Source organism: Hyperolius riggenbachi, chromosome 12 (genome assembly GCF_040937935.1).
Source record: "Hyperolius riggenbachi isolate aHypRig1 chromosome 12, aHypRig1.pri, whole genome shotgun sequence".
Classification (NCBI taxonomy): Eukaryota; Metazoa; Chordata; class Amphibia; order Anura; family Hyperoliidae; genus Hyperolius; species Hyperolius riggenbachi.
Window position 1 is genome coordinate 240,431,110 of NC_090657.1, and position 24,420 is coordinate 240,455,529.

Here is a 24,420-nt window from a genome sequence, read left to right on the forward strand (position 1 = left end):
ATCTTCATCAAGCAGATGGGTATAATAGCCACTATATTGCATTGTTTATTCTCGATTAGATTTCTGTTGAGATGTAAACAAGATGGAGAGGACAAAGTTGAAGTGAATCAATAACGATCCGATCATTTTCTGATTGCTGGGGATATTAGCCAGCTATATTATTATTATTATTTAGTAGAATCTCGCCAAAGGACCAGCACAACTCGATGTATTTAGAAGCTCTTTATAAATTTATTGGCATCAATATGATAGCAACGACAGACGCTGTTTCGGCCCCCATGGGCCTTTATCAAGTTGCACAGGATCATGATCCTGTGCAACTTGATAAAGGCCCATGGGGGCCGAAACAGCGTCTGTCGTTGCTATCATATTGATGCCAATAAATTTATAAAGAGCTTCTAAATACATCGAGTGGTGCTGGTCCTTTGGCGAGATTCTATGTTGTGACCCCTTGGTACTGGGGTGAGGACCTAGGCACACTTTCCTGCACTAAAGCCACTGTGAGTGCTCCTGGGCACTTGGAAGAAATATTATTATTTAGTATTTATATAGCGCCGACATATTACGCAGCGCTGTACAATGTATATATATATATATTGTCTTGTCACTAACTGTCCCTCAAAGGAGCTCACAATCTAATCCCTACCATTGCCACATGTCTATATTATGTAGTGTAAGTACTGTAGTCTAGGGCCAATTTTAGGGGGAGCCAATTAACGTATCCGTATGTTTTTGGAATGTGGGAGGAAACCGGAGTGCCCCGGAGGAAACCCATGCAGACACGGAGAGAACATACAAACTATTTGCAGATAGTGCCCTGGCTGGGACTCGAACCAGGGACCCAGCGCTGCAAGGCGAGAAAGCTAACCACTACGCCACCGTGCTGCCCGCGGTTATGGCTAGCTAATCAGACCTTCACTAAGTCTGCTACAAGCATCCATTCATGAGCGGAGATAAAAGTGTTCCTCACGATTGGATGAGTGGGATCACGCCATTACGCCACCGCTCTGTACTGCGCTCCTCTGTTAGTAAATCGCCTTCGTCTCAGTATGCTGGTCACACGCGGCCGTCTCGCTGGGCTCTGGGAAATCTTACCAATAACTGTGTAAGATGAGGTTGAAACAGACTGAATGTAATTGAATAGTTTGTTCATTTAAGGTCTTTGTACTTGGATAAGGGAAGATTGGCTAGCGTTTTACTCTGTCAGATTGGCACATATGTGACCGGAATGGCAGATTCGAGTAAAAGGACGGGTTTAGTAACAAGAAGTCGCAGTCAGGGGTGGGAAGGTGTATTAGAGTATATTAATCGTACGTTGATGCTCTTCATTCAGATCTGCTTTGCCAAAGTGCCTATTATTCTGGTGCTGAGCATAAACCATAGACATTCCTGATGAGTCTCTGCGGGGCTCCCGGATCCCCCCTATTTCACCCACCTAACCAGAGTTTACCCTCACCCCCTGGCAAAGACTGGTCAGTGGGGTCCTAGGCATGAAAGCAACTTTGGCCCATCCTTGGTGGCCACCTTGCTTTCTTTTGTCAATATTTGATGGAGGGTAGTGTCAACCAAGCCCCCAGGCTCTCTGCAGGCCCTAGGTACCTGCCTACGTTGCCTTGTGGATGATCCGTCTCTACCTCCTGGCCTGTTCCTGACTGTAACTGATGCCTCTAACTTGTGATCCTAAACCCTTCCCATTATGACCATTCATTGACACTTTTGGTTCAGTAAAGATTGCAATTATGCAAAATGAACTGCCGTGTTTTTTAGAATGATTGATTAATTGCAATAGACTGTGGTCACTGAGAGCTGGAGAATTCAAACTCAAGAGATAACTGTAATTGAGGCTATACATGGCTCAATTCTTAAGCAATAGTTTGAACAATCGATCAAGAGAGAGTTGAGTCCTGCTACAAAAAGATGCACAGTTTGTCAGATTTGTATCCTAATCCAATCGAAATCAATCATATTTGCTACTCTACATGCTCTGTGTAATACAAATTTAAGGGTCTCCTATTAGGTATAGTCAATGAGATGCAAATAATTTAGAGTTGATGCAGTATTATTGAAATTTTGTATGCAAATTTATATAGCTTGAAAATGAACCAAACAAAATTTGCATACTCCTGCATCAACTCGAAATGATTTGCATCTTATTGACAATCCCTATTTCCCATTTGCTCAGTTGCCTTTTCAAACCTTGAAAATTGATCAGAAGCTATGGATTAGTCATCAGTGCAGTAGTAGATTTTGCAATTGGCTGAATACTGATTATTTCTGGCCCTAACTGATAAACTTAGTCTATCAATAACCTATCCCTTATGCTGTGCACACCTGAGAGAAATGCACCCTTAAAAGATCTTTCATGCTCGTTTCAGGTGAGCGTTTCTCCCATTACAGGTGAGCTGCTTGGTTCTTTGCCCCGCCCCTGCAGTTCATACGTTTTACAGACCTTTTCCCAGGTCAGGGCTGTACCATTTGGGGGTTTCAGGCAGTTTTTATTCATCTTGGCGACTATGCACTCTTTACCTCATACTGGGGAGGAAGAGCAGATGGGAAATACAGGGTTGTTATGTGTGTAAGTCTTTATTTCCATTGTTTTTTTCGGCAGCCTATCAAATCACTCACCGCCTCAATACAACCAACGCCAACACGGCGACAGTGGAGGTCCTGAACCCGAGCGTGCGTCAGTACACCGCCACCGGGCTGAGACCTGAGTCCATCTACCTGTTCCGGATCACCGCCCAGACCAGGAAGGGATGGGGGGAGGCAGCTGAAGCGCTGGTGGTCACCACAGAGAAACGAGGTAACCCCAATTATCACTTCCCTTTACCTATTATTGTGGTAGTGTATAGGACCCACAGATGTTACAGAACGATTGCCAGATATGTTATCTCAGCCGTGTGGGTGATGTCTCAGCATAATCCATAAAGGCAACACATTTCTCTGGCCAACCAGATTTCCCCAAATATTGGTGAAAACTTTATACCTGTCTCTGTGCACCCAATTATCACAAAGCGCTAATATAGCAGTATATACTGAATACTAAGGTTTTTGTTTTGAAAAAAAAAACATACATTCAAGGACAACCTACATTTAAAATGCAGCAAGCCAATTACCCCACATTTGAAATGCAGCAATCACCCCACACATGCAATTACCCCCACATATGAATTGCAGCAGCTACCACACAAATCATAGCAGCATATTACCCCCACATTTGAATTGCATCAATCGCCTCACATATGAAATTCAGCAATTCTCCCACAAATGAAATGCAGTGATTAGCTTTCTGCTGGTGGGTGTGCAAAAGCCTCGTGGAATATGCACATCACCTCTCTGCAAGCTGTGATTTAAAGTAGTGGTGTCTAGTGGTGCCCAGATACAGAGTTCGAAGTGCCATTTCTGACATGTATGCCATAGGTTTGCTTTAAAGAGGAACTCCAGTGAAAATTATGTAATAAAAAAAGTGCTTAATTTTTACAATAATTACGTATAAATGATTTAGTCAGTGTTTGCCCATTGTAAAATCTTTTAAATCCCTGATTTACATTTTGACATTTATCACATGGTGACATTTTTACTGTTGGCAGGTGATGTAGCTGCTGCATGCTTTTTTGGCAGTTGGAAACCGCTGTAAACAGCTATTTTCCACAATGCAACAAGGTTCACAGACTGGAAACTGCCAGGAGTACGTACTCAGAATTTCTTCGTGGGAGGGGTTTTACCACAATATCAGCCATACAGCTCCCCCTGATGGTCTGTTTGTGAAAAGGAATAGATTTCTCATGTAAAAGGGGGTATCAGCTACTGATTGGGATAAAGTTCAATTCTTGGTCGGAGTTTCTCTTTAACTGCTATAGTAGAACACTGATGATAGGAGTCACTAATGGTAGGAACGCCGAAAAACCTCATCCTTCCCTCTCCTTTGAGGCTCCCAGTGGTACCTGGAACTCATTAGTGCTCTTCTCTCCTGGTGCTCCAGCGGCAACAGTTAAACAGCTAAAGCCTTCCCTCTTATTTTCCCATAATTCCATTATCCGGAAGTGATACATCAGTCGGTTCGCTCGCTTCTTTCATATTCTCCATAGCACCCGGAGAGAATAGGGGTACTGATTTCTAAAGAGGAGAACTGAAATGAGTTTGCGGATTACTCCCTACAGTTTTTACTGTAGATTTTCTTCAGAGATGTTCTTTAAAGGACCACTATCGCGAAAAAAAGTAGGCATTTAAAATCTGACAGAACCGACAAGTTTTGGGACAATCCATCTCCTCATAGGGTATTTCAAGGGTTTGCTTTGTTTTCAACAGCATTTCCTGAACAGCAGTTTAACTGCCAAAATAGCAAGATACCAGCCGGCCTCCCTACTCACCTGCACACTATTATGGCAGTTAGATTTTGCAACTGTTCAGGAAATGCTGTTGAAAACAAAGAAAGCCCTGAGAATCCCCCTTAAAAAGATGGACTGGCCCAAAACCTGTCATCTGTCACATTTTAACTGCCTACTTTTTTCGCGATAGTGGTCCTCTAATAACCTGCCCGAATCTGAAATGACAGTTGTTGACGTCGGTTACCAGCTTCCTGTTTCCTGTTGTTTCAGATCGTCCTCAGCCGCCCAGTAAGCCCACCGTTGTACAAGAAGACGTGAAGGCGCGGAGTGTTCTGTTGTCGTGGGAACCTGGCAGTGACGGCCTGTCTCCTGTTCGCTACTACACCGTCCAGACCCGAGAGCTGCCCAAAGGACTGTGGGTGGTGCACTCCTCCTCGGTCAGCCACAATGCCAGCTCAGCTCTGGTGGACAGGTGGGTGTCGCTGTGGGCGTGTCTGCAGGTTGTGGGCGGAGCAGTGACCATAATTCCTTGCTTTATTCTTTCACAGACTCAAGCCGTTCACCACCTACAAGTTCAGAGTGAAAGCCACCAATGACATTGGAGACAGTGAATACAGCCCGGAATCCGAGTCCCTCACCACTCTGCAGGCGGGTGAGTCATGTGACGTGAGGACATGAAATGGACAGAGCTGTTCAGTCAGTCGTTTATTACAATATTTTCCCTCTTGACCCACAGATTTGGCTTTGTGGGACAAATGTGGCCAGCAAGTGGTGCTCCACCTTGCACTGTGTTTGGCCCATTGTAGACCATCAGAAAAGCTGCATTGGAGGTGAAGCCCCAGATCACCAGGGAAGCCATATGGGGGAGAGAGAGGAGGCACTAGACACCAGGGAACTGTATAGGGGAGGCAGGGGCCACTATACACCAGAGAACTGTATACGGGAGGGTGGAGCCATTAGACACCAGGGAACTATATGGTGAGGGGGCATACTAATACATACGCAGGGAAGGGGCCACTAGGAAACTCTAAAGGGGCGGGTCACTAGACACCAGGGAACTGTATAAGGGAAGGGAGGGCCACTAGATACCAGGGAACTATATAGGGGAGGAAGGGGCCACCAGAGAACTGTATAGGGGAGGGTGGAGCCATTAGACACCAGGGAACTGTATGGGGAGGGGGCATACTAATACATACGGAGAGAAGGGGCCACTAGGAAACTCTAAAGGGGGGGTGTGGTCACTAGACACCAGGGAACTGGGAAGGAAGGGCTACGAGACACCAGGGAATTGTATAGGGGAGGGAGGAGCCATTAGACACCAGGAAACTTTATAGAGGAGGGAGGAGCCATAGGACACCAGGGAACTGTATAGGGGAGGTAGGACCACTAGACACCAGGGAACTGTATGGGGGGGTACTAGGCACCAGGGAACTGTATAGGGGAGGGAAGAGCTATTTAGCCCCAGGGAACTGTATAGGGGAGGGAGGGTACTAGACACCAGGGAACTGTAAAGGGGAGGGAGGAGCCATTAAACACTAGGAAACTGTATAGAGGAGGGAGGACCACTAGGCACCAGGGAACTGTATGGGGGTGTACCAAGCACCAGGGAACTGTATAGGGGAGGGAGGGTACTAGACACCAGGGAACTGTATAGGGGAGGGAGGGGGCATTAGACACCAGAGACATTTTATAAGGGCGGGAGGGGGGCCACTAGACATTGAGGTTGGCCTGCAACTTGATCCCAGTGTTCAATTTAGGCCCACTTTGTATTTGAGTTTGACGCCCCTGCTTGAAAGGGTCAGTTAGTTCACCCAGCGCATACACACCAGCTAGATTATAAGTTGGTTTATGGGTTCACAAGGCAAGACCTGTCCACTAGAGGGTTTGGTTCACACCCCCACCACCACCACAGTTCTCTTTACACACACAGTCATTTTGTTTGTTCTTATTTTTGGTTATGTCTACATTCTGAGATAACACCGCATTCTTGATTAATATCGGTCTCTCTGATTGGCGGGTCACACTCAGGCCTCTCTTCTGCTTCCTGGAACGGTTAAAAATAGGTAGCAGAAGTGCGACCTGATCACATGACCCGCCAATCAGAGGATGACAGGTGAATCACCTGCTTTTACATGGGTTCTCCTGCATTAGAAATTCTCCATATAGAATGTGATGTCAGTGGTGTAACTGCAGAGGGCAGCGTTCCAGTAATGGTGCAATTTGTTCCGGAAGGGGTTGATCATTTTTATTTGTGTGTAGTTTTTGTTTTGTTTTGTTTTTGTGCACTTTTTAATGTGACCACTAGATCATCTGCATGGAAAGCTGAAACATGGTTCTCTTTGCCAAAAACTGTGAAAGGGTTTTTCTTACAGTTTCAATGAATGCTCTCTGAATTCGATACAGCAGAGATGATTCTTTTATAAGGCACTTTGATTGTTTTTGGGAACATATGTTCCTATTCACCAATCTGGGGGGTGTGACATGATAAATATACAGTACATATCACATGCAAAATACTCATTACAAACCCTGTATGGGTAAGACAATCATGTATCCTCTATGGTCTTAGGGAAGAATACACACACACACACACACACGTATGTATGTATGTTACGACCAGAACCCGAAGTCTGGCCAATTCGGGTTCTGGCCGGTGAAAACGTGAAGTGGCCATGTCCCTGCGGCACGGAAGCAGAGCGGTGAGGCTGCAGACATCGCTTCTGCCAGCACCCGCTCTGCAGAGGAACGAATGGCAGGATTCCATGCTGCTACAAACTATCGGGAACATGCGTGTCCCCGGCTGTCACAGCTGCATAGGAGAGGGGCAGGGGAGGAGACTCAGGAGAAGGGCAGGGGGAGGAGACTCAGGAGAGGGGCAGGGGGAGGAGACTCAGGAGAGGGGCAGGGGGAGGAGACTCAGGAGAGGGGCAGGGGGAGGAGTCTCAGGAGAGGAGGCAGGGGGAGGAGACTCAGGAGAGGAGGCAGAGCCGAAGAGGCGGCTTCATCTGACACATTGCCGTGCCGCCAGGGGAATTAAGTCACGCCAGGATTTTAAAACATTTGGCCGCAGCAAGACATGTATGTGGCCGGGAGTATTTCATTTCTAGCACTGGCCTCGGGCACGGTTATTTTGTGCTTTGACCGGCCAGAACCCCAAGTTTTGCGGTGCACAGGGCCGAGAACTGGGCTTGATGCATTTCGTGAACCTTCGTCCGCTTCTTAAGCCGATTTATGTATGTTTTATACGGCTTCCATTATCCATTCCACACATCACATCTTGGGACATATCCCTCCCAGTAATATCCCACACCGGCCCCCTCTGCTCGGGGTGTTGGCTGTGTATGTTGGTTCCTTGGAACCCTTACACCCCTTTTTCTTTTTCTGGAGAGCAACCTACATTGTGGAAGACTAAAGAACCCGAGTGAGGACGGGCTTTCCTCTCCAGCCGTTACATTGTGTGTGTGTGTGTGTGGGGGGGGGGGTAAATGTATTGTCACGGACGATTGCGGGGACGCAGGCGCGTCCTGGAACCGCCCGTGAAGAAAAGAACGATCGCACTCGATTCCTGCATCGATTGTGCCTCAGATCAATAAAACCAAGATCTGATGTGCAGTATCCCTCTGCTTAGGAACAGCTGGGAAATCTGTCTTAGCTGAAATGACAGCCTGGGGGGAAGGTGTTAATTAGCTTGGACATATTCCCTGTGGAAGGCACAATTTCCCTTTTGGCTCTGGGAACCAGGTGACACTTAGCTGATCTCATGGAGATGTTAATTAACCAAAGGATGCCTAGGTGCAGCCAAGCAGGCTACGAATCCACGGGAGGTCTGGACACTCTGCTCTCTGCTAAAGATCAAAGGAAAGTCAGCTGTTAGCAGCTAGAACACAACCTCAGTCTCATGGCATAATCCATAACTTCCCAGATCTGTCATATTTCTGGGGTTCCTGAGATGGCAGCTTCGCCAAACGTGGGGGAAGTGTAGCATGAGCCCCGGTGCTGGTTCTGAGGAAGTTTCAGAACATTCTGAGGTAAGGACTGCCAGTTAGGCAGTTTGAAAAGGCCCTGATGATACCACAGGGGTCCCACCCCTCATGTCTGGTATCAGGGCGCTGGGTAAATCGAGACAGACCTGAAAATGTTAATAAATCTGCCCTGACCTGTACGGTTCTGTGAGTTAGAGCCCATATATGGGTAGATATGATTTCTAGCCCCAGGATAAGGGGAGGGCTCATCTCATCTTTGAAGGGGGTGTATGGCTCCCCGCCCTCACTCCCTCCTACTGAAGCAGGGGCATAAGAATGGCTGAGGACCCAAACTCAGTGTCCTCCACACTGAAACATTTTGCACTCATCAGATGCCAGCTTGAGGATATGCTGGCATCCACCTGGTCTGAACTCTGGACTTTGAAACCAAGAACTTTATGATTCTTCCCACAATAAGGACATCTTTCCAGGAACTAAGTATTTTTCTCCCTTCTTTTATTTTTCATACTGGCTATTACTGTTTTAATAATGGTTGATTTTCATAATTGTCTGTATATATTAATTATTTATATTGCGTGAATAAACGACTTTCCCCAAGTCATTCACTGTTTCGCTACCCTGCTTATCAGCACACACAGAAATGATCCCGGGTCTCTGAAGATACGCTACTGTTTGTTTGTTGTTGGCTAGGCAGAATATCGTGTGTTTTACCGTACCGTTTTATTCGCAGGATTAGTCAGTCAGTTAGTGGGCCCCACGGTCCCATAGTAACCGCGGTGGTGGCAGTTTACTCTGAACCAGTAGGTGACGTTGTAATTACCCGTGTCTCACAGGCTCCCTTCGGAGTTGTCTGCGGCTAATTCTTAATGGTTCCTGCGCATTGACTGCGACCAGAGTTCGCACGATCTGTGCGCTGGCACCGTTTAGAAGGCTAAGTGCGGTCAGCCACAAGGGCTCCTTGTGACATGTATCATGGTTTAAAACAACTGTAATCTAATTTTTTCTTTGTACATTTTCAAAGCTCCTAGGAGGCCACGGCCTGAAATTTGACCCATCATTGAAATAAATGTTAAATGATGTGCTGCATTTTGTTGTTAAACAGCTCCAGATGACGCTCCTGCCGTTGTAGCCGTTACTCCGCACACCACCACCTCCGTGCTGATTCGCTGGCAGGTAAGCAATCTCCTTCACCACTATCACATGGCATCGTCCATAGAGTCCCAGGTTCCATCCTCGGCCTGCACACACGCTGTATGTTCTCCCTGCTTTGTGCAACTTTCCTCCGATATCCTAAAGACTTACTGATCAGCGATGGATAATGAGAGCCTGCTGATTGGTCCAATGGCTCCAATCTGCATAATATTAGCATAAAAGAAGATTCAACATTGAATAATCAGTATCTCTAAATCATGGAATCCCTGAGGGAGAGTCCCTTATATTAAGGTGAACGAGAATAAAGAGGTGCCCTGGTTGAGATAAAAGCGTCTAAAAACAGCTTAAAATGGAAAATAATGAGGTGGCTTACCTCAATGACGAAACCCTTGTATATTACAAAAGATTTTAATTCAGCACAGGCAACGCGTTTTGCGGGTCTGAGCCCGCTTCATCAGGCCAATAAAAAGTGCCAAATGAGTAAATAGATACAGCATAGGGAGCCTCGGTATTAAGGTAACCTTTTTATATAAATGAGGAAATTATTTACCTCTATAAAATAAACATTTAGCAATATACTGTATACAGAAGGTTGAGATTTTTTTTTAATTATCAGCGTCTCATTGACAATCCATAAGTTACTTGGTTCCCCCATAAATTGGCCTTAATGTATGATAGAGACACTATGACCACAGTAGTCATGTCACTAACTGTCCTCAGAGGAGCTCACAATCTAATCCTACCATAGTCATAGTGTAATGTCCTACCATAATATTATTATGTATTTATATAGCACTGACATCTTCTGCAGCACATTACAGAGTACATAGTCATGCCACTGACTGTCCTCAGAGGAGCTCACACTCTAATTCTACCATAGTCATAGTCTAATGTCCTACCATATTATTATTATGTATTAATATAGCACTGACATCTTCTGCAGCACATTACAGAGTACATAGTCGTGTCACTGACTGTCCTCAGAGGAGCTCACACTCTAATTCTACCATAGTCATAGTCTAATGTCCTACCATATTATTATTATGTATTAATATAGCACTGACATCTTCTGCAGCACATTACAGAGTACATAGTCATGTCACTAACTGACATGTCACTAGTCTGATGTCCTACTATACTATTATTATGGTAGGATTAGATTGGAAGCTCCTCTGAGGACAGTCAGTGACATGACTATATACCCTGTAATGTGCTGCAGAAGATGTCAGTGCTATATAAATACATAATAATAATATGGTAGGACATTAGACTATGACTATGGTAGGATTAGATTATGAGCTCCTCTGAGGACAGTCAGTGACATGACTATGTACTCTATAATGTGCTGCAGAAGATGTCAGTGCTATATAAATACATAATAATAATAATATGGTAGGACATTACACTATGACTATGGCAGGGATTAGATTGTGAGCTCCTCTGAGGACAGTCAGTGACATGACTATGTACTCTGTAATGTGCTGCAGAAGATATCAGTGCTATATAAATACATAATATTAATATGGTAGGACATTACACTATGACTATGGTAGGATTAGAGTGTGAGCTCCTCTGAGGACAGTCAGTGACATGGCTATGTACTCTGTACAGTGCTGCAGGAGATGTCAGTGCTATATAAATACATAATAATAATATGGCAGGACATTAGACTATGGCTATGGTAGGATTAGAGTGTGAGCTCCTCTGAGGACAGCTGAGGACAGTCAGTGACATGAATTATTTGATAAACTGTAGGAAGTTGTCATCCCTACACAAATGCTTCTTTATAATAATAATTGTCTCAAGCACCAGGAGACATCTAGCATATGAAAAAGTGACAATGACACTTGTGTTTTGTCAGTCGCCACCAGAAGATAAGATTAACGGCATCCTCCTGGGGTTCCGGATCCGCTACCGAGAGCTGGTGTATGACGGCATGAGGAGTTTCACCGTACGCAACATCAACAACCCCAACGCTAAATGGGCGGAGCTGACCTGTGAGTAATACTCAGGAACAGTCCATTTCTCATTTGTGTGGGGGGACATGGGGACCAGCACTCACAAAGACAGCCTTAGGGGTTGCATGACGGCCACCAAGTTACCTGTTATAGGCACAGAGCTCATGTACTTTGCAGTGGGAGTTTTTATTTTTGCTTTGAAAACATAATTTGTAACACTACTTAGATCAGTCTGTCTGTTTTCCTAATGACAGTTTCCCTTGGGTACCATAGTCTGATTTTAATGGCTAGTGTGCTCGGACTTTTGCCTTCAGTTTAGTGTCAGTGTGACTGCACATATACATGGATCTTTGTGGTCAGTTCAAGTCTAGGTTTCTGGTCAGAGAAGTAAACTAATGCTAAACTGAACCTACCCGAAATCAGAGATCTCTTTATAAGAACCCTTAAAGGACACCCAAGGTGAAAATAAACGAATGAATTAAGGAGACACTGAAGCGAGAGAAAAAAACTATGATATTATGATTTGTATGTGTAGCACAGCTAAGAAATAAAACATTAAGATCAGATACATCAGTCTAATTGTTTCCAGTACAGGAAGAGTTAAGAAACTCCAGTTGTTGTCTCTATACAAAAAAGCCATTATCTCTAGGACTTTCAAAAGTGGTGGAGAGGGCTGTTTTCTGACTTTTATTATCTCAACTGTTTGTGAACTATTTACTTTTCCTCTGCCAGAGGGAGAGGTCATTAGTTCACAGACTGCTCTGAAAGAATCATTTTGAATGCTGAGTGTTGTGTAATCTGCACATATTAGAGAATGATGCAATGTTAGAAAACACACTATATACCTGAAAATCTTTTCTGCTAATCTTCTAGTAATTATTCATAGTACACAACCAATTTATTATATCATATATTTATTTTCGCTTCAGTATCTCTTTAAACAACTGTATCTAGCCTCCGTCTCCTAAAAATGACTTTTTAAGATATTCCACAGTTGTATTTAATATTTAAATCTACTTTTGAAGTTTGTAATGTTTTATTGTTTTTGCTCAATGACACATTCATTGACGTATGCCAGAGCTAAAGTATATGAACTATGGATCCTTTTTATCTCTCTCCTGCTTTCAGAAGCGATTTTCTGCTAGGAAAGTGTTTTATAGTTGGAATTTCTTATCAGTGATGGTCACACTGTAGTCACTTCCTGTCTGAGTCAGGACTGAGTCAGCCACTTACATACCTGATATTTAACTCTTTCAGAGAAAGAAAAAAAGGAACACAGCCTAGTTATTTGTGTGCTCAGCACTGTACATACCCATGTCTATCTCATCATGTCACATGTCACCTCGGGTACCCTTTAAATCTGAGCACACATGCTTATTACTGTGTATTTTTCAGCAAATTGTATAAGTCTGTAACATTGCAGTGTTGCTGAAAAGTGGGCAGAAGTTTGCTAGTGTGCAGGTACTTTATGCTGAAAATCTAGGTCTGCAGATTACTGTCTCTCTGGAGTCTACTCCTGCTCTTTACGCTGGTCGACTTCTTACACGGAACCTGGAGCGAGAGGTATACGGAGGCTGCCTTATTTATTTCCTGTTTAAACAATACCAGTTGCCTGGCAGCCCTGCTGATCTTTCATGCCTCAGTAGTGTCTGAATCTCACACCTGAAACAAGCATGTGAGTAATTGAGTCACACTTTACTCGGAGCACCTGATCTGCATGCTTGTCCAGTAGCGGTTTTACACTTGAGGCAAGCGCTGCAGTGCGGTGCGCCGCCCCCATCGTATCACACCGCAATGCCAAAAAGTAGATTCGTATGACCCTGTGGCAATGCGTGCTGATGGGGTCCTATGTATAGAGCGCACGCTGTCTGCTGCCACATCGCCCAGTGATGTACTGGACAGGAAGTACATCACTGGGATTCCCGGCTTACCTGTCGTGTATTTAACCACTTAAAGAGAACCCGAGGTGGGTTTGAAGAATATTATCTGCATACAGAGGCTGGATCTGCCTATACAGCCCAGCCTCTGTTGCTATCCCAAACCCCCCTAAGGTCCCCCTGCACTCTGCAATCCCTCATAAATCACAGCCACGCTGCTGACAAACAGCTTGTCAGAGCTGGCTGTGTTTATCTCTATAGTGTCAGTCTGCTGCTCTCCCCACCTCCTGCAGAACTCCAGTCCCCGCCTGCATCCCTTCCCTCCCTGCTGATTGGAGTGAAGGGACGGGGGCAGGGACCGGAGCTATGCAGGAGGCGGGGGAGCAGCTGAGACTGACACTACAGATGTAAACACAGCCTCACAGCACGGCTGTGATTTATGAGGGATTGCAGAGTGCAGGGGGACCTTAGTGGGGTTTGGGATAGCAACAGAGGCTGGGCAATATAAGCAGACCCAGCCTCTGTATGCAGATAACATTCTTTAAACACACCTCGGGTTCTCTTTAAGGACCACAGGCTTTACTCCTCCCCCCCCCCCCCCCCCCTCCCCAGTGACCAGGCTATTTTTTTACAAATTAGGCCACTGCAGCATTAAGGCCTCGCTGCAGGGCCGCTCAACTCAGCACACAAGTGATTTCCTCCCCCTCCACACCCACCCTCCACTTTTCTGCCCACCAACAGAGCTCTCTGCTGGTGGGGTCTAATCCTCATTGGCATGTTTATTTATATTTTTTATTTATGTTTATTTTGTAAATAAATGTCACTATTTTTTTTTTTTTTTAATAAAGCCGGCCAGCCAATCACCGTGATCGGCTGTCATCGGCATCAACGTATGACAGCCAATCGCTCCTGTGGGTCCCAGGAGGACAGCCATGCCACACGGCAATCGATCGCAGCTCTGTACGGTGTAAATAGACTCCGGTGTATGGCCGCCGCTGGGAAACAAATCTCCGTCATTCAAGCGGAGATGAGCGCACATCGGCGCCTGTAATCTCCTTTAAAACCCCGCCCCAGGACTTCACGCCAATTGGCCTGGAGCGGTCGTTTAGTAGTTAAATAGTCTGCATTGCCCATAGACTTCCATGCATTCCGTCGCCGCGGAAATCAAACGGTAACGCACTGTTGACTTTGCAGCATGTCGGCGGCGATTCTGAAACTTCTGGCGCAACGCAACGGGGTAGGCCCCATACATGTTCATTGCTGTTGCTTTACCCTCCATGCATAATGTCTCCTAGTGTAAAAGGGACCTCAGGGTCTATGGCTAAAAGTATTAGAGGCAGAGGATCAGCAGGACAGCCAGGCAATCTGCATTGGTTAAAATTAAATAAAAACGTCGCCCTCGACATTCCTCTCACTTGAAGATCCCTTTAAGCCTGCTACACAACATGCAATTCTCACTTCACACCTATATGAACCAGTGATCAGATAATCGATAATAAGAACTCACAGCAATCAGATATAGAGTAGAAGAAAGCCAGCGTACACACGTATGCAATGTTTTATTCACATTCCGGTTAGATTTCCGATCATTTTTCTGATCAGTTTACCGATTAGGTACCAATCGACAATGAATTGAAAGGATAGGCAGTATTGCGATTGATATATTTCATAATGCCTGATCTTATTCCAATTGAAAAACAGATTGACCTTCAGCTTTGGATCATCCTCTGGCAATCAGTGGCAAATATATTTTTTGTTTTTTTCTCAGATCCGATCATTTTCTTGATCGCAAATGGTATCAAAATTGCATGTTGTGTACCAGCCTCAAACATTAGTAACGACATATTACACCTCCTCATTACTTTAAACAGAGTGTAATACTTTAACCTCCTTAGCGGTAACCCCAAGTCAGGCTCGGGATGGAAATCCACAGCTCAGAGCGGTAATCCCGAGCTGGATCCATTGGAGGTGTGGAATGTGCAGAGCTGCCCCAGATCTACAGTGGGTTGCAAAAGTATTCCGCCCCCTTGAAGTTTTCCACATTTTGTCACATTACTGCCACAAACATGCATCAATTTTATTGGAATTCCACTTGAAAGACCAATACAAAGTGGTGTACACGTGAGAAGTGGAACGAAAATCATACATGATTCCAAACATTTTTTACAAATAAATAACTGCAAAGTGGTGTGAGTAATTATTCAGCCCCCTGAGTCAATACTTTGTAGAACCACCTTTTGCTGCAATTACAGCTGCCAGTCTTTTAGGGTATGTCTCTACCAGCTTTGCACATCTAGAAACTGAAATCCTTGCCCATTCTTCTTTGCAAAACAGCTCCAGCTCAGTCAGATTAGATGGACAGCGTTTGTGAACAGCAGTTTTCAGATCTTGCCACAGATTCTTGATTGGATTTAGATCTGGACTTTGACTGGGCCATTCTAACACATAGATATGTTTTGTTTTAAACCATTTACAATGTTGCCCTGGGTTTATGTTTAGGGTCATTGTCCTGCTGGAAGGTGAACCTCCGCCCCAGTCTCAAGTCTTTTGCAGACTCCAAGAGGTTTTTTTCCAAAATTGCCCTGTGTTTGGCTCCATCTATCTTCCCTTCAACTCTGACCAGCTTCCCTGTCCCTGCTGAAGAGAAGCACCCCCCGAGCATGATGCTGCCACCACTATATTTGACAGTGGGGATGGAGTGTTCAGAGTGATGTGCAGTGTTAGTTTTCCGCAACAAATAGCGTTTTGCATTTTGGCCAAAAGGTTCCATTTTGGTCTCATCTGACCAGAGCACCTTCTTCCACATGGTTGCTGTGTCCCCCACATGGCTTGTGGCAAACTGCAAACGGGACTTATGCTTTTCTGTTCACAATGGCTTTCTTCTTGCCACTCTTCCATAAAGGCCAACTTTGTACAGTGCATGACTAATAGTTGTCCTATGGACAGAGTCTCCCACCTGAGCTGTAGATCTCTGCAGCTCGTCCAGAGTCACCATGGGCCTCTTGACTGCGTTTCTGATCAGCGCTCTCCTTGTTCGGCCTGCGAATTTAGGTGGACGGCCTTGTCTTGGTAAGTGTACAGTTGTGCCGTACTCCTTCCATTTCTGAATGATCGCTTGAACAGGGCTCCGTGAGATGTTCAAGGCTTTGGAAATCTTTTTGTAGCCTAAGCCTGCTTTAAATTTTTCAATAACTTTATCCCTGACCTGTCTGGTGTGTTCTTTGGACTTCATGGTGTTGTTGCTCCCAATATTCTCTTAGACAACCTCTGAGGCCATCACAGAGCAGCTGTATTTGTACTGACATTAGATTACACACAGGTGCACTCTATTTAGTCATTAGCAATCATCAGGCAATGTCTATAGGCAACTGACTGCACTCAGACCAAAGGGGGCAGAATAATTATGCACACGCCATTTTGCAGTTATTTATTTGTTAAAAATGTTTGGAATCATGTATGATTTCCGTTCCACTTCTCACGTGTACACCACTTTGTATTGGTCTTTCATGTGGAATTCCAATAAAATTGATTCATGTTTGTGGCAGTAATGTGACAAAATGTGGAAAACTTCAAGGGGCCGAATACTTTTGCAACCCACTGTATCTAGCAGTATAATTTTTGGGGTCTAAAAGCTTGAGAAAAGATTGCATCGATTTTAGGCATTAAAATTTGGAAGTAATCAAACTGCCACTGCTGGTGGCAGCCAGATTTGCTTTAAGTTAATGTAGTTAAATGCCGTTGGTTGGAAATGTCGTAAAGGGAACCTGAGACTGAAGGGGGGGAGATTAAAAAAATATATATACCGGTACATATCTGGGGCTTCCTCAAGCCCCCTCCAGGCTGATCGCTCCCTCTTAGTCCGCCGCCTGGATCCTCCGCAATTTGGTCCTGAAAGTCCTTCGGTCGTGGTGTAGTGCGCATGCTCTCCCATTGCCGACTGGCACCAACTGAAGGATTTTCCGGGCTGAATTGCGGAGGATCCAGACGGCACAGAAGGACGGTGAGGGAGCGATAAGCCTGGAGGAGGCCCCTGGTATGTACAATTTTTTTTTAAATCCCCCCGTCTAAGGTGCACTTCCGTAACAGTACAGGCATAAAGTAACGGCTTATACTATACATACTGGAGGTAGCAGAGATCAGCACACACTGCAGCTAGTTTACCATCAGTACAGGCACAGAGTAACGGCTTATACTGTACATACTGGAGGCAGCACAGATCAGCACACACTGCAGCTAGGTTACTATCAGTACAGGCACAGAGTAACAGCTTATACTGTACATACTGGAGGTAGCAGGGATCAGCACACACTGCAGCTAGTTTACTATCAGTACAGGCACAGAGTAACGGCTTATACTGTACATACTGGAGGTAGCAGGGATCAGCACACACTGCAGCTAGTTTACTATCAGTACAGGCACAGAGTAACAGTTTATAATATACATAATAGAGGTGACAAAGCTGTATTATAAAATGTAGCTAAAATCAGTAATTTTAAAAAACAGAAAACGAGACCAAGAGCCCGATATGGTGCAGTATGTCAGAATAGAATGGAATTAAATGTAAATCAACAGTAAATAACAGTAAATATACTCACAAGGTTGGGTTACCACAAAGGCAACCACTGGAAAGGCAAGTGGAGAGAATTATAACCTGACCCCACTCAGGTAATAAAATGTCGCTCTCTGTAGACAGGAAAAACAGATGGGGATACACCCCTCCACCCAGGGTGGACTTGATCAGCGGAATAATAGAATTCTCCAAGTATATGCTAGGAGAATCCCCAATAAATAATAAGCGTTGTCTAATGACAGCTCATTGGCTGGTCTTTATTTGAGGGAGGTGAGTCCACCTACATCCCTCCTTTTAGACGGTTTTTAAATATTTTACTCTTGCTGGCGCCTCTGTTGTGTTCTATTACTCCGCTAAAATCAGTAATGTAAGTATAGGATTTAATCTTCCGACATTATAAGCAGACTGAAAAGAGAGAAGTAATACATTTTATCTACAGAACTAGCAATGTCACTGCAGATCCTGACAGTTTCGGGCGTGGCAAAAAGTTGTAGAGAAACTTCAGAAAACTTCTGCCTGTTGTGATTCGGTAACAGTGACTGTGAATAGAAGCGGCATAGCCGGCAGCCTCACTGGAGATCACACTTCTTACGGAGCTGTCAGATGTGCCAATGAGTTCCTGCTAATTAATAACGCTTAAGCAGCCCATACACTCAGCCGATTTTCTGGCCAATCGACCGATCGACGGCCGATTTCGATCGATTTCGATGGATTTCCATCGAACTAGCAGGGTGGAAAATTTAGGTCGATCTGATGAGATTGCTTATCAGTTTGCATTGGCCTTAATGGAAATCTGATGGCAAAAAAATGCCATCAGATCGAATTTCAACAGATTTCAAACTGAAATCTATTGGAATTCTATCCTGGTAAAAAATGTTCTAAAAACGCATCAGATAGATCATCAGATGCATTTCTTATCTGTCTGCTGCCAATCTGACGAGTGTATGGGCACCTTTAATATTGGCTGTCTCTGTGGTATGAGTGAAGATGTGAGCACAATCCAGCGCTGATCTCTGCAGTCTCACATTACTTGGCTGACCTGGAAACGTTAATCTTTTGTTTGGCTTTGTGCTGTGCAAATACAGCTTGTGCTTGTCTGCTGCCACCTGTGACTGCTGTCCAGTAACATACCTCTCCTCTCCATAGGACAGTACATGCAGCCTCCTGCCTCCCCTCCCCATTCCATAGTACAGTACATGCAGCCTCCTGCCTCTCCTCCCCTCTCCATAGGACAGTACATGCAGCCTCCTGCCTCTCCTCCCCTCTCCATAGGACAGTACATGCAGCCTCCTGCCTCTCCTCCCCTCTCCATAGCACAGTACATGCAGCCTCCTCCCTCTCCTCCCCTCTCCATAGGACAGTACATGCAGCCTCCTGCCTCTCCTCCCCTCTCCATAGGACAGTACATGCAGCCTCCTGCCTCTCCTCCCCTCTCCATAGCACAGTACATGCAGCCTCCTGCCTCTCCTCTCCATAGCACAGTACATGCAGCCTCCTGCCTCTCCTCACCTCTCCTCAGGACAGTAGATGCAGCCTCCTGCCTCTCCTCCCCTCTCCATAGGCCAGTACATGCAGCCTCCTGCCTCTCCTCCCCTCTCCATAGCACAGTACATGCAGCCTCCTGCCTCTCCTCCCCTCTCCATAGGCCAGTACATGCAGCCTCCTGCCTCTCCTTCCCTCTCCATAGGACAGTACATGCATCCTCCTGCCTCTCCTCCCCTCTCCATAGGCCAGTACATGCAGCCTCCTGCCTCTCCTCCCCTCTCCATAGCACAGTACATGCAGCCTCCAGCCTCTCCTCCCCTCTCCATAGCACAGTACATGCAGCCTCCTGCCTCTCCTTCCCTCTCCATAGGACAGTACATGCATCCTCCTGCCTCTCCTTCCCTCTCCATAGGACAGTACATGCATCCTCCTGCCTCTCCTCCCCTCTCCATAGCACAGTACATGCAGCCTCCAGCCTCTCCTCCCCTCTCCATAGCACAGTACATGCAGCCTCCTGCCTCTCCTCTCCTCTCCATAGGACAGTACCTGCAGCCTCCTGCCTCTCCTCCCCTCTCCATAGTACAGTACATGCAGCCTCCTGCCTCTCCTCCCTTTTCCGTAGGACAGTACATGCAGCCTCCTGCCTCTCCTCCCCTCTCCATAGTACAGTACATGCAGCCTCCAGCCTCTCCTCCCCTCTCCATAGCACAGTACATGCAGCCTCCTGCCTCTCCTCCCCTCTCCATAGGACAGTACATGCAGCCTCCTGCCTCCCCTCTCCATAGCACAGGACATGCACCCTCCTGCCTCTCCTCCCCTCTCCATAGGACAGTACATGCACCCTCCTGCCTCTCCTCCCCTCTCCATAGGACAGTACCTGCAGCCTCCTGCCTCTCCTCCCCTCTCCATAGTACAGTACATGCAGCCTCCTGCCTCTCCTCCCTTTTCCGTAGGACAGTACATGCAGCCTCCTGCCTCTCCTCCCCCCTCCATAGCACAGTACATACAGCCTCCTGCCTCTCCTTCCCTCTCCATAGGACAGTACATGCAGCCTCCTGCCTCCTTCCCTCTCCATAGGACAGTACATGCAGCCTCCTGCCTCCTCTCCATAGGACAGTACATGCAGCCTCCTGCCTCTCCCCCCCCCCCCCCCCTCTCCATAGGACAGTACATGCAGCCTCCTGCCTCTCCTCCCCTCTCCATAGGACAGTACATGCATCCTCCTGCCTCTCCTCCCCTCTCCATAGCACAGTACATGCAGCCTCCAGCCTCTCCTCCCCTCTCCATAGCACAGTACATGCAGCCTCCTGCCTCTCCTCTCCTCTCCATAGGACAGTACCTGCAGCCTCCTGCCTCTCCTCCCCTCTCCATAGGACAGTACATGCAGCCTCCTGCCTCTCCTCCCTTTTCCGTAGGACAGTACATGCACCCTCCTGCCTCTCCTCCCCTCTCCATAGGACAGTACCTGCAGCCTCTCCTCCCCTCTCCATAGCACAGTACATGCAGCCTCCTGCCTCTCCTCACCTCTCCATAGGACAGTACCTGCAGCCTCCTGCCTCTCCTCCCCTCTCCATAGGACAGTACATGCAGCCTCCTGCCTCCCCTCTCCATAGCACAGTACATGCAGCCTCCTGCCTCTCCTCCCCTCTCCATAGGACAGTACATGCAGCCTCCTGCCTCCTCTCCATAGGACAGTACATGCAGCCTCCTGCCTCTCCTCCCCTCTCCATAGGACAGTACATGCATCCTCCTGCCTCTCCTCCCCTCTCAATAGGACAGTACATGCAGCCTCCTGCCTCTCCTCCCCTCTCCATAGCACAGTACATGCAGCCTCCAGCCTCTCCTCCCCTCTCCATAGCACAGTACATGCAGCCTCCTGCCTCTCCTCTCCTCTCCATAGGACAGTACCTGCAGCCTCCTGCCTCTCCTCCCCTCTCCATAGTACAGTACATGCAGCCTCCTGCCTCTCCTCCCTTTTCCGTAGGACAGTACATGCAGCCTCCTGCCTCTCCTCCCCTCTCCATAGGACAGTACATGCAGCCTCCTGCCTCTCCTCCTCTCTCCATAGGACAGTACATGCAGCCTCCTGCCTCCCCTCTCCATAGGACAGTACATGCAGCCTCCTGCCTCCCCTCCCCTCTCCATAGGACAGTACATGCAGCCTCCTGCCTCTCCTCCCCTCTCCATAGCACAGTACATGCAGCCTCCTGCCTCCCCTCCCCATAGTACAGTACATGCAGCCTCCTGCCTCCCCTCCCCTCTCCATAGGACAGTACATGCAGCCTCCTGCCTCTCCTCCCCTCTCCATAGCACAGTACATGCAGCCTCCTGCCTCTCCTCCCCTCTCCATAGTACAGTACATGCAGCCTCCAGCCTCTCCTCCCCTCTCCATAGGCCAGTACATGCAGCCTCCTGCCTCTCCTCCCCTCTCCATAGGACAGTACATGCAGCCTCCTGCCTCTCCTCCCCTCCCCATAGCACAGTACATGCAGCCTCCTGCCTCTCCTCCCCTCTCCATAGGACAGTACATGCAGCCTCCTGCCTCTCCTCCTCTCTCCATAGGACAGTACATGCAGCCTCCTGCCTCTCCTCCCCTTTCCATAGTACAGTACATGCAGCCTCCTGCCTCTCCTCCCCTTTCCATAGTACAGTACATGCAGCCTCCTGCCTCTCCTCCCCTTTCCATAGTACAGTTCATGCAGTCTCCTGCCTCTCCTCCCCTCCCCTCTCCATAGCACAGTACATGCAGCCTCCTGCCTCTCCTCCCCTCTCCATAGCACAGTACATGCAGCCTCCTGCCTCTCCTCTCCTCTCCATAGGACAGTACCTGCAGCCTCCTGCCTCTCCTCCCCTCTCCATAGGCCAGTACATGCAGCCTCCTGCCTCTCCTCCCCTCTCCATAGGACAGTACATGCAGCCTCCTGCCTCTCCTCCCCTCTCCATAGGACAGTACATGCAGCCTCCTGCCTCTCCTCCCCTCTCCATAGCACAGTACATGCAGCCTCCTGCCTCTCCTCCCCTCTCCATAGCACAGTACATGCAGCCTCCTGCCTCCCCTCTCCATAGCACAGTACATGCAGCCTCCTGCCTCTTCTCCCCTCTCCATAGCACAGTACATACAGCCTCCTGCCTCTCCTTCCCTCTCCATAGGACAGTACATGCAGCCTCCTGCCTCTCCTCCCCTCTCCATAGGACAGTACATGCAGCCTCCTGCCTCCCCTCTCCATAGCACAGTACATGCAGCCTCCTGCCTCTCCTCCCCTCTCCATAGGACAGTACATGCAGCCTCCTGCCTCTCCTCCCCTCTCCATAGGCCAGTACATGCAGCCTCCTGCCTCTCCTCTCCTCTCCATAGGACAGTACCTGCAGCCTCCTGCCTCTCCTCCCCTCTCCATAGGCCAGTACATGCAGCCTCCTGCCTCTCCTCCCTCTCCATAGGACAGTACATGCAGGCTCCTGCCTCTCCTCCCCTCTCCATAGCACAGTACATGCAGCCTCCTGCCTCTCCTCCCCTCTCCATAGCACAGTACATGCAGCCTCCTGCCTCTCCTCCCCTCTCCATAGTACAGTACATGCAGCCTCCAGCCTCTCCTCCCCTCTCCATAGCACAGTACATGCAGCCTCCTGCTTCTCCTCCCCTCTCCATAGGACAGTACATGCAGCCTCCTGCCTCCCCTCTCCATAGGACAGTAACTGCAGCCTCCTGCCTCTCCTCCCCTCTCCATAGGACAGTACATGCAGCCTCTCCTCCCCTCTCCATAGCACAGTACATGCAGCCTCCTGCCTCTCCTCCCCTCTCCATAGGACAGTACCTGCAGCCTCCTGCCTCTCCTCCCCTCTCCATAGGACAGTACATGCAGCCTCCTGCCTCCCCTCTCCATAGCACAGTACATGCAGCCTCCTGCCTCCCCTCTCCATAGCACAGTACATGCAGCCTCCTGCCTCTCCTTCCCTCTCCATAGCACAGTACATGCAGCCTCCTGCCTCTCCTCCCCTCTCCATAGTACAGTACATGCAGCCTCCAGCCTCTCCTCCCCTCTCCATAGCACAGTACATGCAGCCTCCTGCTTCTCCTCCCCTCTCCATAGGACAGTACATGCAGCCTCCTGCCTCCCCTCTCCATAGGACAGTAACTGCAGCCTCCTGCCTCTCCTCCCCTCTCCATAGGACAGTACATGCAGCCTCCTGCCTCCCCTCTCCATAGGACAGTACATGCAGCCTCCTGCCTCCCCTCCCCTCTCCATAGGACAGTACATGCAGCCTCCTGCCTCTCCTCCCCTCTCCATAGCACAGTACATGCAGCCTCCTGCCTCCCCTCCCCATAGTACAGTACATGCAGCCTCCTGCCTCCCCTCCCCTCTCCATAGTACAGTACATGCAGCCTCCTGCCTCTCCTCCCCTCTCCATAGTACAGTTCATGCAGTCTCCTGCCTCCCCTCCCCTCTCCATAGTACAGTACATGCAGCCTCCTGCCTCTCCTCCCCTCCCCTCTCCATAGCACAGTACATGCAGCCTCCTGCCTCTCCTCCCCTCTCCATAGGACAGTACCTGCAGCCTCTCCTCCCCTCTCCATAGGACAGTACATGCAGCCTCCTGCCTCTCCTCCCTTTTCCGTAGGACAGTACATGCAAGCCTCCTGCCTCTCCTCCCCTCTCCATAGCACAGTACATGCAGTCTCCTGCCTCTCCTCCCCTCTCCATAGGCCAGTACATGCAGCCTCCTGCCTCACCTCCCCTCTCCATAGGACAGTACATGCACCCTCCTGCCTCTCCTCCCCTCTCCATAGGCCAGTACATGCAGCCTCTCCTCCCCTCTCCATAGGACAGTACCTGCAGCCTCTCCTCCCCTCTCCATAGGACAGTACATGCAGCCTCCTGCCTCACCTCCCCTCTCCATAGGACAGTACATACAGCCTCCTGCCTCTCCTCCCCTCTCCATAGCACAGTACATGCAGCCTCCTGCCTCTCCTCCCCTCTCCATAGCACAGTACATGCAGCCTCCTGCCTCTCCTCCCCTCTCCATAGGACAGTACATGCAGCCTCCTGCCTCTCCTCCCCTCTCCATAGC

The 24,420-nt window shown here is 47.9% G+C and overlaps 1 protein-coding gene across 25 annotated transcripts in view; it reads left to right on the top strand.

Annotated features, from left to right (window-relative positions):
- SDK2 (sidekick cell adhesion molecule 2) overlaps positions 1-24,420 on the top strand; it is a 1,552,195-nt gene that overhangs the window by 1,464,830 nt on the left and 62,945 nt on the right. For all 25 annotated transcript variants that reach the window (XM_068263131.1, XM_068263129.1, XM_068263132.1 and 22 more), the window contains 5 exons: positions 2,609-2,803; positions 4,599-4,800; positions 4,877-4,980; positions 9,414-9,484; positions 11,325-11,460. In XM_068263131.1, coding sequence (XP_068119232.1) covers positions 2,609-2,803; positions 4,599-4,800; positions 4,877-4,980; positions 9,414-9,484; positions 11,325-11,460 — 708 coding nt within the window. The remainder of the gene's footprint in view (positions 1-2,608; positions 2,804-4,598; positions 4,801-4,876; positions 4,981-9,413; positions 9,485-11,324; positions 11,461-24,420) is intronic.